This window comes from Volvox carteri, assembly GCF_000143455.1.
Source record: "Volvox carteri f. nagariensis unplaced genomic scaffold VOLCAscaffold_23, whole genome shotgun sequence".
Taxonomy (NCBI): Eukaryota; Viridiplantae; Chlorophyta; class Chlorophyceae; order Chlamydomonadales; family Volvocaceae; genus Volvox; species Volvox carteri.
The window spans coordinates 1309322-1323247 of record NW_003307566.1 but is presented as its reverse complement, the minus strand read 5'-3'; the positions used below and the strand labels follow the sequence as shown (position 1 = coordinate 1323247).

Here is a 13926-nt window from a genome sequence, read left to right as displayed (position 1 = left end):
GGGAGGAGACGGTGGAGGCGGGCTGGGAGGAAGAGGAGATGGCGGCAACGGGGATGGTGGTAGAGGGCCAGGTGGCCGTGGTGATGGAGGCGGTGGCGATGGTGGGGGTGGGCTGGGGGGTGGCGGTGAAGGCGGTGGTGGGTTAGGTGGGCGCGGTGACGGCGGCACCGGTGGAGGCGGCGACGGTGGCGGGCTAGGCGGAGGCGGGCTGGGTGGCGGCGGAGACGGCGGCGGTGGTGGTGGCGGGCTGGGTGGTGGTGGTGGTGGCGGGCTGGGTGGCGGTGGTGGCGGCGGAGATGGTGGCGGTGGTGGTGGCGGCCTGGGCGGCGGTGGTGGCGGCGGCCTGGGTGGAGGTGGTGGCGGCGGAGACGGCGGCGGTGGTGGCGGCGGAGACGGTGGCGGTGGTGGTGGCGGGCTGGGTGGCGGTGGTGGCGGCGGAGACGGTGGCGGTGGTGGTGGCGGGCTGGGTGGTGGTGGTGGCGGCGGAGACGGTGGCGGTGGTGGTGGCGGGCTGGGTGGCGGCGAAAAAGCGCCCAACAACCCCACAGGGCAGCAATCACAGGTACCGCTCTCGACCACCGAGTAGCTGCATGTGCCGTCACCTTGGGGGCACAGATCTTGCATTGTAGGGCATGGGCCGCCCAGGTTGATGCATATCTGCTTGCCTTCTGCGGTACGAGTGGTGAGGTTAAGGTTTGTCATCTTGTACAGCGCCTTGTTCTGCTTGGCGCCATACAGCTCGAAGGTGGGCATCTGAGCGCGTTCGCCGTCGACGGTTACACGGTCAATTGAGCCCTTGCAAGTGGTGCCTGTTTTGGCAACGACGGGGCAGGGAAGGCGAGGGAACGCGGGGTAAAAGATTTGCCCAGGGCAGAGTCAGGCAGGGGCATTGCACGGCAAGCAAAATCTTCAGGTAATTCGGGTTCATATGTTGAAGCTTGGGATGTGTGCAAATGCGTTTAAGGCTAGTCTGTGCAGGAACGACGCATTGCAGACGCCATAAACATGAAAATGTGTGTGTGTGTGTGTGTGTGTATGTGTGTGCGTGCGTGTGAGCCGTCGTCCAGTTGTCACATGTGGGTTGGGGTGGGAAAGGGATGAGCGCCTGGGTACATACGCAGATGCGAGCTTGCTTAATGAGAGATTGCGCAGCCATGTCTGACATTTAGTTATGTATCTGCGCGCCCGACGCATGCTGGCCTCGAGGGATGTGCGGAGGGGCCAGCTGCGGAACAACGGAGCGGATAGATGGTTCTAGAGACAGTAAGGGACAGTAAGGGACAGTAAGGGACAGTAAGGGATAGGAAGGGATAGGAAGGCATGCGTTAAGGTAGGCGTCAAGGTAGGCGGGCAGGTGCGTAGTAAGGGACCGGCAAATGTAGCGCTATAATGCTCCTCGCACCGCCTGCATCAACGGCAGCAGCAGCTGCAGCAGTACGCATGTTTTTGCTTGTGTCCACGCGAAGGAGAAGTAAACTCGTCTCCTCCGGTTCACTGGCCTCGACCGTAGCAGTAATGTAGTAGTAGCTGTCAAAGCGAGCCCCAGACCCCGAGGGTAGTGTGTGCCCGTGGAATACAGCGGTGATACTTTTGGACCCCAATTACAAGATCAATTCATTCAGACTCACCAACAAAAAACTCCAGTTTGTTGAAATCGACGTCAGGTTTGCAGCACGCACTCCCGGGCCGGGCACACGGAACGACTCGCGCTGTGAAGCAGACCTTATTGCCGTTCACGGTGTAGGCAGGATCGACCCGGAAGCGCGACTGGTCGGGGTCGCGGGTACAACCATAAGGTGGAAACATCTCAAGGTAGGCTTGTAGCAGTTCTCTGAGGGCCAAGTATGGAGACACCCGTTTGGGACGACCATCTTAGCTAACTGACATCGACATTCCAACAAAGCCACAACCACGTTCAAGGCAGGTGAAAACTATAATTCATAAGTAATTTACCTTTTTGCAAAAGCTGGGGTTGCAGCCGCAACGAAAAGAGCCAGCAGCAATAATTTTGTATGCCGCATGGTGGTTGGCAACGCACTAAAGCTGCGTCTCAACGGCTCAGAGACGCTGGGCTTTGATGCTTATTGGAATAGGAAAGTATATGCTTGATGGTGATGTCCTTAGCTTCCCCTGAAGTTACTACCGTGAAGGTGCAAGAGACGATAGGAAAGTCGCAGAGTGTGGCGATGGAAACTCCACCCAATTTTTTTGCTCAAGATAGAAAGATGGCAGCTTGGATTTAATTGGGATAAATTTACTAAGCGGAGCCTTCTATCGCTGGGACCGCTTGACCTTGCCCTGGATGCTGTTTGAGTCCAGGGTTATGAGGTCAATGACTCAGCAAGGCTTCCCAAGCAATCTAACCTAATTAATTCTTGATTACTTTATATAAACGGACTTGCAGTAAGCATTTATCCGTTTTGCCGTACGGTAGACTACAGACGCCCGCCAGTGCTGGCCTGAGGGGACGGTTCAAGTTCGTAGTCTACCATATCACTAGCTCCATGACTATCAATGAGCGCCAAAAAATGATGCCTTTGCAACCATCGACCTCATTTTTAGGTGGACGGCTTCTTATACGACCATGCGACTTGCATATCATTATGCCCCGTGCGTTGATACATGCCGCATCCTGTTATCCAGCTTGGTTGTTAATCATCTTCATTGTTTAGATAAAAGCACTATGTATGTTATAAAATAGCCGGGACACGTGCGGCTTACGATCCTATTCATAAAGTTCCGTAAACAAATCGTGGCTAGGCATAATTCCTTATACCGTCGAAAAATCCAATCCTATGTGATTTCGTATAACATTAGGTTTGGTCGAGGAACAACGAGACGCTCCGAATTCATGATAACCAAGGGAGGTCCGTTCGGCTACCAATAAGCCATGGTAACAACTGCTGCTGCGACAAGGATCTAACGTCCATAAAAATATCCAATCCAATTTAAAAAATAATTCATTATACCTTTGGACAGCCACAGCAGGCTTATCCGCATTCCCCCGACCACATGCTCCTGGCCGGAATCCGCCAAAGCCGGTCGGTAAGGCATTTTTGGTCTATGCAATAACACTTGACATGCGAACACTCTGACATATATGCATAATTGAAGCCTAATTTTATAGGCCTCTGCGCATGCTATCCGCGGATAGCAACCCTGCGACGCAGACACTGGCCGACAGCAGAGAACTTGGGGCACTTAGCATTACTGTAAACCAGTTTTACTGGGGCTTTATATATTATCCATATTCTAACTACGTCTTACATTTTAAAATTTGTTGATGTTCGTTTATTGCTTCGCATGACAGGCTAGTTTACATGGCTAGTTTACCTGGCTAGTTTACATCAACGTGCGTCTCGAACCGCTCACGTGTCTCTGTGTAGCTGTGACCGCACATATATCCACACATATATACCACTACCTACCCATATACGTATTATTGTCTCAGCGGCTCCGCTTGCCATCGTGGTAGATAGAGTGGTAAACTTACAATTACTGGCGAGTGGTACTTACAGCTAGGTACCTATGACTAGATAGTGGTACTAACAGCTAGCTAGGAGGGGCAGCACCCAGGTCTACACAACGACATCAAAAGCATTCTAGTACTGCAGCCCCCTCGCAGCCCAACGCCCTCGCAGGCCCAGGCCATGCACAACAACTCCCTCTCCCTCCACAAACACTACGCAACCTGCCTCTGTGATCATGTTAACAGCGTCACCAACAGCTTCCAACTTAATAGCTTTTGTAACTCGTTGCTGCTGCAGCAACACCGTTGTTGGGACATAAAGAGACTGTGGTGGAATGCGTGACATTTGCAGCTGCGTCACTCAGGCCCACGAGCCCGGCTTGGAAACCGGTTGGCAACTCCACTGCGGATATATCTCCATGCACCACGCATAACGCATGACGACAATGGCCGAATCTTCGAGAAGCCCATTTTCGTCATTTGCAGGATTGGGGCAGGACATCTCGCTTAACGAACCGCAACAAACTGCCTGCCTTAGCCTTAGGGTTTCTGGTAGCTGCGTTTGTTTACAATCCCCCAAGGAGCCCTTTCCATTCACCGTGTCAAGTGGCAACATATGTATGTCGGCTTCCCTCATTCTCATTCAGACCGCTTTTCGGTGACTTGGCGTGCGTGTGTGCCGTTGTAGTTTGTCTGTTTGTACACCTGTCTGTCCTGCGCTGAGATGTATGTGTGTCTGTGTGTGTTACACCTCAGTTGTGTTACCCAAAGAGAGGTGTAACGAGGGCCCTCACAAGCCGTATGTGTAATCCCCCCTGGATTGATTGGGTCCTGCCGCTTGTGCGTGGCTGCTCTCAGTACGGAGCTTCATTAGGACATACATACAGCAGATCTGGAGGGTGCGTGGGGGATTTCTGATAACTGCGCATACGCGCCAGCAGGACGTACGGGTGCATTACTGAGAACCGCCGCCGAGCATAAATCACCCTTTCCTCCCTGCCTCCCTCCCTTTCCTCCCTGCCTCCCTCCCCTTCGTCGCTGCGCTCCGAGATATCAGCAGGCAGGGACCGGAAAACCTTGTTTGCTACAGGCTCTTCGGCAACCGTTGATGCACGGGCACGTGGGGCATATGGTCCCGAAGTTGGCTGGGTCGTACACCTGCGCTAGGCAAACCAGACAAAAGGCAAAGGGGATATATCATAAAAGAGCAAAACGATTCCAGATTTCTAAGGAGCGTTAGTTATAAGTACCATACACGATCACACAAAGCCGTGTTACATAAAATAAGCGCGAACCCTCAGTAAGGCGCGACCGATGGGTGAGTCACTCGGGCGGCCGCAGTAAGGACGAGAACGCGGGTTGCAGCTTCTCTTCCAAGTCCAATGATGGAAGAGAACCAGTTGGGGGACATCGAAAGGGACATCGAAACCCCGAGTTCCTTCTGCCCCCGTGAAAAGCAAACCCCCCAAAGGTAAGGTATGAGGAAAACCTCGTACCATGGCAAGGCAGTTGTAGGCGCTGGGGGTGCCCACGTCGGCGGCAAGAGTGGGGCACACGGGTAGCGGATCCGGGAAGGTCTGGCAGTTGATGACGGTGTTGACGTAATGCATGTTGTAGCCGCCTGTGCCAAACTCCGGAGAGGGGTCACCAAGAAAACGATATCTGCAAAATGCCGCATTATCTCGTCGACAAACACAACACACAAGGACAGGTGCAGGTGCAGGTGCAGGTGCAGGTGCAGGTGCAGGTGCAGGTGCAGGTGCAGGTGCAGGTGCAGGTGCAGGTGCAGGTGCAGGTGCAGGTGCAGGTGCAGGTGCAGGTGCAGGTGCAGGTGCAGGTGCAGGTGCAGGTGCAGGTGCAGGTGCAGGTGCAGGTGCAGGTGCAGGTGCAGGTGCAGGTGCAGGTGCAGGTGCAGGTGCAGGTGCAGGTGCAGGTGCAGGTGCAGGTGCAGGTGCAGGTGCAGGTGCAGGTGCAGGTGCAGGTGCAGGTGCAGGTGCAGGTGCAGGTGCAGGTGCAGGTGCAGGTGCAGGTGCAGGTGCAGGTGCAGGTCACTAAGTAGATTCGTTGCACGAGTGATGGCTAAGAAGACATTTTAACATTAACAGCCAAACCGCGCATCAAACCTGCTTATTATTAGGCCTTTCAAGGCCATTTTTTTCACCAACCTTGCTTCGTTTCTTGTTTTAAAAAAACAGCCTTCCCTTCCTTCTGATGACGACGAGGCAACCCATCACCTGCTATACCACCACCCAAACGCCACCATCACGGCGAGGTTATATATAATCCTAACAAGTCTTTTGCGCGTTTTTCTCTCCCCCCATAGGTGCCCTTTCCTTAGCAACCAAGGTGGCCTCCCCCCGCGGATCAAACACCACGTACCCAGCCAACAGCTTTTCCCAAATACAAATACAAATACAGACAAACCACCGAGTCAGCTTCCCAGTTTTTTCTACACCACCATGCACCATCCATGCACACACGGCGGTACCAAAGCACCCGCAGCTCCGAAACTGCTACACCTCTCCTTCATGGGTATCCACACACGCACCGTTGAAAGTGTACTGGTTGCACGTAGTCTCCGAGTTCGGCGGGCAGATGGTGGCGGTTTGGGCTCCAGGGAAGTCCGCGGGCCTCGTGAACACCTGCGTGAAGTACACCTGTGCGGCCTCACTGGGCCAACACACCTGGGAATGGAGGGGAGGAGTGGAGGGGAGGGGGGGTGAGGGAAAGGGGGGTGAGGGAAAGGGGGGTGAGGGAAAGGGGGGTGAGGGAAAGGGGGGGTGAGGGAAAGGGGGGTGAGGGAAAGGGGGGTGAGGGAAAGGGGGGTGAGGGAAAGGGGGGGTGAGGAAAAAGGGCACAGTCGTAGTAGGACATAGGGCAGTAGTGACTCCAGAATAAATGGCGGCATGACGGCAGTGGCGGAAATTCGGAAGCCGTAAATTATATAGGTTATAAAGGAGACCAAGAGCTATCAGTAATAAGGCGAGGTCAGGTGGGATGAGGCGGTTTCGGGGCTGAGATGCGGGGAAAGGGCGGGTTTGTTAGGGTTAGACACGTACACGCATCCACGCGCGCATCTATACGCTGCAATTGCATACACAGTCGCTCATGCACGCACGCACGACACAACACCAGGTATTCTTGTAGTAGTAGCTCTTGCAGTACGGTGACACCCTCGGTCGCGTCGAGGAACGCCTGTCATCATGATGATCGTATTCGTACCTGCTGGTTGTTAATGCAGTCCTGTACGACAACGGTGGCCCCCGGTGACGTGGTGAACAGCCCCACAGGCGCGCGAAGTGCTTGCATACGGAAGAGACTTAAACCTGAGCTCGAAACGCGATGGAGTACGACAGAAACCGGCAAAAAACGTAGTGCACGGCTGGGCCAAAGGTACGGCAGGAACCAGCCGCCAGCCAGGTTAGTAGAAGGCCATTTTATACATATTGTCTATACGAGCATTAGTACGTCAGCCGTCCATCGCTATATAAAAAACACGGCCACATTTCTTTCGGAAATTGAGAAGTCGTATATTGAAGCCCATCGAGTGGGCGCACTGCACACCGGTAGCTTGTTTTCTAGACCCAGCAGAAGTCTTTTTTCCGCAAGTATGTCGTACATCGTACATCGCACATCGTACACCGCACCTTGCAGCTTGAATGTGGTACCAGCCGCGAGCGACACAGCGCCCCCAATGTACGCGAAGTCAAAGGTGGGGTTGGCGCCCGGCAGCGCCCCGTAGATGTTGAGGCTGCGCTGCACTTGGAGCGGCGGGTTGCCACTGGCGAGTTGTGTGGCGGCGTTGGAGGAGATGGAGCTGATGGAGTTGGTGTTGGAGTTGCAGGAGTAGGTGGAGGAGGGGAGGAGGGGAGGAGGGGAGGTGGGGAGAAGGGAGATGATCTCCGAGGACAGAGACGATGTAAGCGAGTGCTTGCGTTTGCCGCGTTTCCTCAAAAGTTTGAATGAACAGAGTCGCGTGTTCTTCGTTTCTATGAGCGACCGGGCGTATTGGTGTTTATGTGCAGGTTGAAATTAGAGGTATTAGATGCGCCGAGGCCTGTTGACGCGTTCCACAGCAATGGACGATGATGGGCGTCGGGACAGCCAGCTTGCAAGTACTGCGAACAGAGCAACGGACGGCAAATCAGCACTCACATAATTCGTCAGCGCCGTCGCATACGGCGCCAAACTGGCGTCATTGTAAGCCAATCCGATGCTGCCGACGGTTTGATCGACAAACGCGTCGTACAGTTGCTGGTCGTTGTTCACCTGGGCTAGCGATAGGGCGGAACAAAAAAGGCGGTCTGGACATTGACCTGCATTGACTACCAAAGTTTGGCGCGTTGGGTAGTCTCAGAGACTTGTTGAAAAAGGGTTTACCTACCAGCGGAATTATACAATAATTTGGGCTTATGATGAAACTTTAGGAACGTAAAAATCGCCGCAAATTCCAACCCGGGCCGTTGCGCGTACGCCCACGACTGAATTCGTCACAGCCCAAGACTGAAGTCGAAGTGGCCATCCAACGACCGACAATAAGATAGCAATGCACGATTTCATATACCCGACGATAATGGGATGCAAGTTGTTATGTACAAATTGTTATGTATTGAATAACAGTTGGCTGAGGATGCGGGTAGAATGAAGGTATAAAATGTGCATTTTTGGTCACATTAGTCGTCACAGCCGCCACTGCAGCCGTCTTTAACCGCACCAAGCGCCTCCGACCACAGCCGCCATGCTGCGGAAATGGTTCGCTTACTGAGCGATGAAATGTTCTGTAATGTGCTAAAATTCGCTGAAAATTTGTTGCATAGCCGTTGCACAGCCGCTTCGTCATGTCGGCCTTTTTGGAAAGTAAAATGACGTGGAATACTCTTTGCGCGGGCCATGTCACGCACCGACTGCACATTCGTCAGCGCGCGCACCTGTCGATCGCTTCCCTGGACGATCACCGCGGTCGTCGCCCAGCCTAACAGGAGCAGCGCCAGCAGCGGCAGTGACGCACGAAGGGACGTCGGCGGCGGCGGCATATCTTCCCGCGGCCTGACGCTTCCAAAACCAAATTAAGATAACGAAAATGCGAGGCGCAAAGAGTTAGGCAAGGCAAGGGAGGCGATTTGGATCAGCGCAAAATCGCCTACTTGGCTTGTGCAACTATTCGGAATTCTATCCGCAGGGGTGCGAAGACTTGGCAGAATGCGTTTGTCGTTTTGCTGCCTCCTCCCAGGTATGGGGTGGCCCAGTTCTGGTGCGAAACGAAAATTAGCGAAGCAATCCTTTTTTTTTAAATGCACTGTACTGCAGTGTTGTTTATTACACCTCTTGAGCTCTTCCTTTTGCCAACGCATTGTGTCATAGGGCGTCATAAGATTATGGGAATGCACCCATGTAATTGCAAAAGCAGCCAAAAGCGACAACCACGAACTCCTGATCTGCTCTCTGCTAGAGACTGCTTGTTCAGGCCTGGTCGAGCCGCCAAGCCGTCGCGCGCTATGGACGTTGTAGCAACGTCCAGCTAGTCATAGAAAACTGAGTCTGACGGCTTTGGTTGCGTATCGTTCCGGGCATAGCAGGAGGTCGAATATTGCCATATCGTTGATTAGAAACTATAAACGCGTTGAGAACGGTCATGTACATACGGCGCACCGCATAAAGACTGACGATGTATGTTTCGACCGGGCGACGTAAAAGCAGGCGATTTGTGTCTTACGATCTAGCTCCGGTCTGAGAAATGTTCTATGAAAAATGTCCTGTACTAGTTTCTTCTCAGTTTCCTTTGGCCGCCATGAACCTGGCCAGGAGCTGCGTAAACGGGTAGCTACCGTTGCGTAATGAGCAGTTGCTGCGCGAAAAGGGTAGCTACGTCTTACGTTGACCATACGACAGTTGTACGAATGGCGGGCGCGTTTACCATATATAAGGCGCGGCCTGACCAATGTTTTCTAAGGGATACTCCAATCATACAACTCCCGAGCACGGTAGCAGGACGCACCGGCCAAGGCAGTTTGTAACGGATATCGCCTTCACTTGGCGTGGATGACTCCCACCCATTTTATCTTGTCAACAGCCAACCAGGTCCCAAGCTGACATTGGGCCTAGTGGCCAAGAAGCAGTAAAACTCTGCTCACATCAGGCTCACAACCACACCTGGGCCTACGGTCTCAGGACAAAACTCTGATTCTGCTTCCGCTCGCGCACACAAATCTCGATCCTATCCCACTAAAACAATCTACTGGTATCGATTCCTTTCTCTAAACGATCCTGGGCGCCCCGGTGTGTCCATCCAGCGGTTCCCCCAAACGCGAAAATTTTTGGGCTGCCGCTGGGTGCCGCCCGCCGCGGCGCGGCGCTACAACGTGACTATGGAAATGGAGCCCCGAGTCGATTCTCCCGCTGTAACCTCCCTCCCTTGAAAAAAGCATCCTCTTGAAGAGGATTTACATGTTCAACAAAATTCTTGAGGGCTGATAGCCAGAGTTGGCACCGTTTGCACCGTATCAGTTTTGCAAGTGCACGGCCAGTGCCTGGCCCGCTGGCTCTACTCTTCGTGAGTCCGGAGCCCACTGTAACAACCACACACACACACACACACACACACAGACTCTCTCTCTCTTGTGGACTGTCTTATCTTTCCTCCTTTCATGTAGACCGCCTTGCGGCCCCCCATGCTCTCCCGGACTCGCGGGTACATTTGCCGAGGCACGTGAATCCCACGTGCGGGTTTGGGTATTTGTCATGACAGCAGCTGGTCGTATGCAAGCAGAAGCTAACTGACAAAATAGGAGGATAGGAACAGCGTTCTCTCTCTGAATATCAACCTAGTGCATGAGAACACTGTTTCAAAAGCAGCCCGAGAAAAAAGATCACTTTTGAAGCAAGCGCGAACAAAAAGATTATTTTACTCCTCGCAATAACAAGAAAACAGCATGAAGTGGCAAGGCAAGTACAGCGCAACTGGGAAAACCCAAAACGTCGTGTCCCCCGGGGGTGCCATACACAGCAGATCCTCCCAAGCATTGCCACGCCGTGATCACACATTTTTGCCAATCCGGCGGAAAGTCCCCATGCACGTTTTATGCATGTTATATCCCCATGCACGTTTTATGCATGTTATATCCCCATGCGCGTGTTATATGGCAGCATTACCACAAGAAGGAAGGGAAGGGACCAGCTGAAGGGTAAATCAGGGCAGCATCATATCCCCCAACCTTGTTCTGAAAAGGGGGCCTAGATTGTGCCAATGCCGTACACATGCCGTACCTGCTTTCACCATGCTGATGCATGATATCATGATCACGAAAACACAACGCAGCAGGAGTCCGAGTGCCCACTGGCCAGGGTCCCTGTTTGCCTGCCGTACACATGCCGTACATGCCTGCGGTCACATGACGCATGTCTCCGACGCAATAATGTCCTATCATGGTACAGGCCCATACAGACATACAGACAGACAGGCCTCCCCTGCGATGTATAACTATAACTGTATAACTGTAATGCCCCCCTGCGCCTGCCTTGGGCTTGCACATACATGTGCACGGTGTCGATGGAATGGATAGATTGTACGGATGTACGGATAAGATTGAGGATCTGAGTGGATGGATGGGTGGGTGATGAGCGTTTACCATTCATGCATTCCACAAGCGTGACGACCTGCATTGCAACCCCGCCGCCCTCACAACCTCCCAACCTTCAACCCCCCCAGAGCCTTCAAGCAGCCAGGCCTTCAAGCAGCCAGCCCGCCAGGCCGCCAGCCAGCCGGTCAACCCATATCCATCCACCGTTTCCATCCCACCTGCCGTCCGTCTATGCGCCCATCCAGACCACCGGTAAGCGAATCCGATGATGCAGCACTTCATTACTCCTCGCCTCAAGCCATACACAACATCCCTACGCACATACAGCACCAGCATACCACTACCCCAGCCTAAAACCCCCAATTCCTCCCGCACATCACCCACCCACACCGGCAAGCAACACTACTAGAACTGCATGCAGGCAGCCCCTCCCCTAGAGATTTTACTTTTACACCACAAACGCGGGCTTCACCCCGTCCAGCCGTTGGTGAAGCAGCGCCTGCACAAACCCATCCTTGTCGTACACTCGCGTGCCGGCAGGCAGGTGCTGTCGCGCCCAGCGCAGCTCCCCAGGCTGTCCAACCACCACTGTCTCCCCCGCAACGACCTCCCGCGCAGCCCCCAGCAACGTTGCGCCCGCCAGCTGCGCAATCAGCGCCAGACCCTGTGCCGGAACGGAGCGGCGGCCGGTGCTGGGGTCGGGGCTGGGTCCGGCGCTACCGGGGGGGCTAGGGCCAGCGGAAGGAGTGCCGACGGCGCCGACGGCGCCGCGCCCGGCGGTGCCGGTGCTGGTCCGGCCACCAGCCTTGCCAGCTCTACCACCGCCAACTCCACCACCACCACCACCGCCGCCGCCGCCGCCGCCGCTGCTAGCCATCTTGGAGTCCTCCAAGGCACGGAGCGGTGTGGTGTAGAAGGTGCGGCCTGCGGGTATGCGGAGTATGTACTGCTAGGTTCAGATGTTCAGGGAAGACATGCTCATGGACGGCTCGCTCGCTGATCATGGCGCGATTGTTTTTAATCATCATCATCCAAACTTGCAAAGCGCCTATCTGGCCCCATACTTCGTCGGCCCTACGCCAAACGCCGCATGGGCTGCAGGAGCTACCCCACTCGAGCTTCGCGATGGCGTCCTACCTTTCAGCATGGATCCCTCCCGCCGCACTGTCTGGTATGCGTCCCAGATTCCAAACTTGTGCTGCTTCTCTGCCTTGGGGTCAACTGCCGCGTGCTCTGGCTGCGGCTCCAGCCACATGCCTGCGGCGCGGCACGCCGCCAGCCACACAGCGTCCAGCAAGGGACGACCGGACGCCAGCGCCGCCAGCACCTTCATGCTGGTCGTGAAGGCGCCGCGCGCCAGCAGCAGGTGCGTGAAGCCGCCCGCATCCGCCTCCTCGTCCTCCGCCACGCGGCCACCCAAACGCTGGACCGCCAACGCCAAGCCATTGCGCTCACGCTCCGGAATGTTGCGGCTAATGGAGACCACAACGCCGGTGCCGCCGCCATCGGCAGCGGCTGCCGTTAAAGCAATGGACCCGCCACCTGCGCCGTCGGCAGCGGGGGGACCGTCAGCAGCTGCCGGCGCCTGGCTGCCCCGGCGGCGCCGCAACAACGCCGTGGTAGACGGCGAGCCTGCGTTGCGGGAGGCTGGGGTCGGGCTGACGCTAGCGCCGCGGTCGTCCGGGAGTTCCGAGCCCGGCGGCGCAGCCGCCTTGCTGGCCCTTGGCTTCCGTCCGCCGGTGCCGCCACTGCCGCGCTTTGCCGCTGTTCCTGCTCGCCCAGGCGAACAGGACACGCGCTGCTGCTCTGGCTGCTGCTCTGGCTGCTGCTGTCCCGATTGCCGTCCCAAGTGCTGCTGCGGTTGTGACGGCGGAAGCCGCAGCGGCAGCGGGCGGCCTCTGGGTGCCGCGTTGGCACCGCTACGTCCTTCCAGTCTTCCCGGGGGAGTTCGTTGCTCCTCAACCGATTCAGGAGCGACCATTGAAGACTTGCCGCGAGCGAGGGACACCGCCGGAACTCCCGTGCCAACAACCGGACCCAGGCTCGGCCCTTCTTGTGGCTGTGGCTGCTGCTGCTGCTGGTGCTCCGGAACCATTCCCTCCTGTGGCCGCTGTGGCATAACCTCAGCCTCGGTCACAGCTTCAGCTTCTGTCTCATGAGCTGTTTCCTGCTCGTGGGCCTCCTCAGCTGGATCCTGCACGTCCGCCGACTCGACCGCCTTCCGCTTTCTAGCTCCCCGTTTGGTCGCGACAGCACAACGGGAACCACCACCACCACCACCACCACCACCACCACCACCACCAATACCATCACCACTACCGCCGCCATCGGCACGACTACCGCCGCCATCAGTACAAGTGTCCCCGTCGCCAGCAGTGTTACTGGAGGTCCTCGCAGCCGTCCGCCTCGCTGGCACCGCCGCCGGCGCCGCCACCACTGTTTCAGCCTGTTGTTGCGGGTGCTGCTGCTGCTGCTGCTGCTGCTGCTGCTGCTGCAGCGCCACTGGGGGTGGTCCTTGCTGCAGCTGCGGCTGCGGCTGCTCAGGGTGTTTTGCTGTGTTGCTGCCCGGCACTGCATTGACCTGGGCAGCACCAGCATCGCCGCCAACGCGCGCTGCCTGCGCTGAAGGCGGCTTGGGGCCGCGAGGCAGCGGCGGCGGCGGCGGCGGCGGCTTCTTGTGTTCCGACGTGCGAGAAGCGCCCTTCGCGATGCCGACGTCAGCAGCTGCGCCGGTCTGGGCTGCAGCTGACAAGCGCGGCCGCTTGAACGGGCGGCTTGCCGCCGCTGCCGCTGCTGCTGTCACTGCTGCTCCAATAGCTACCCCGGCGGTCGAACCGCCGGCGGCGGCGGCGGTGGCGGCGGTGGTGGCGGTGGTGGCTG

At 56.1% G+C, this 13926-nt stretch overlaps 2 protein-coding genes across 2 annotated transcripts in view; both read right to left on the bottom strand.

Annotated features, from left to right (window-relative positions):
* The window catches only part of VOLCADRAFT_91964 (uncharacterized protein), a gene marked incomplete at both ends in the record, with an annotated part of 3023 nt that extends 1002 nt beyond the window's left edge, over positions 1 to 2021 (bottom strand). Inside the window, 4 exons of the mRNA XM_002951322.1 lie at positions 169 to 208; positions 603 to 809; positions 1629 to 1831; positions 1954 to 2021. Of these exons, the coding sequence (XP_002951368.1) occupies positions 169 to 208; positions 603 to 809; positions 1629 to 1831; positions 1954 to 2021 (518 nt within the window). The remainder of the gene's footprint in view (positions 1 to 168; positions 209 to 602; positions 810 to 1628; positions 1832 to 1953) is intronic.
* A 1581-nt stretch (positions 2022 to 3602) lies between these two features.
* Positions 3603 to 8502, bottom strand: VOLCADRAFT_91963 (uncharacterized protein; the record flags this gene model as incomplete). The annotated part of the gene is made up of 7 exons (XM_002951321.1): positions 3603 to 3794; positions 4966 to 5090; positions 6018 to 6153; positions 6692 to 6795; positions 7117 to 7225; positions 7625 to 7738; positions 8398 to 8502. The coding sequence occupies 7 exons, from the start codon at positions 8500 to 8502 to the stop codon at positions 3603 to 3605; spliced, it is 885 nt and encodes a 294-aa protein (XP_002951367.1).
* Between the last annotated feature and the right edge of the window lie 5424 nt (positions 8503 to 13926).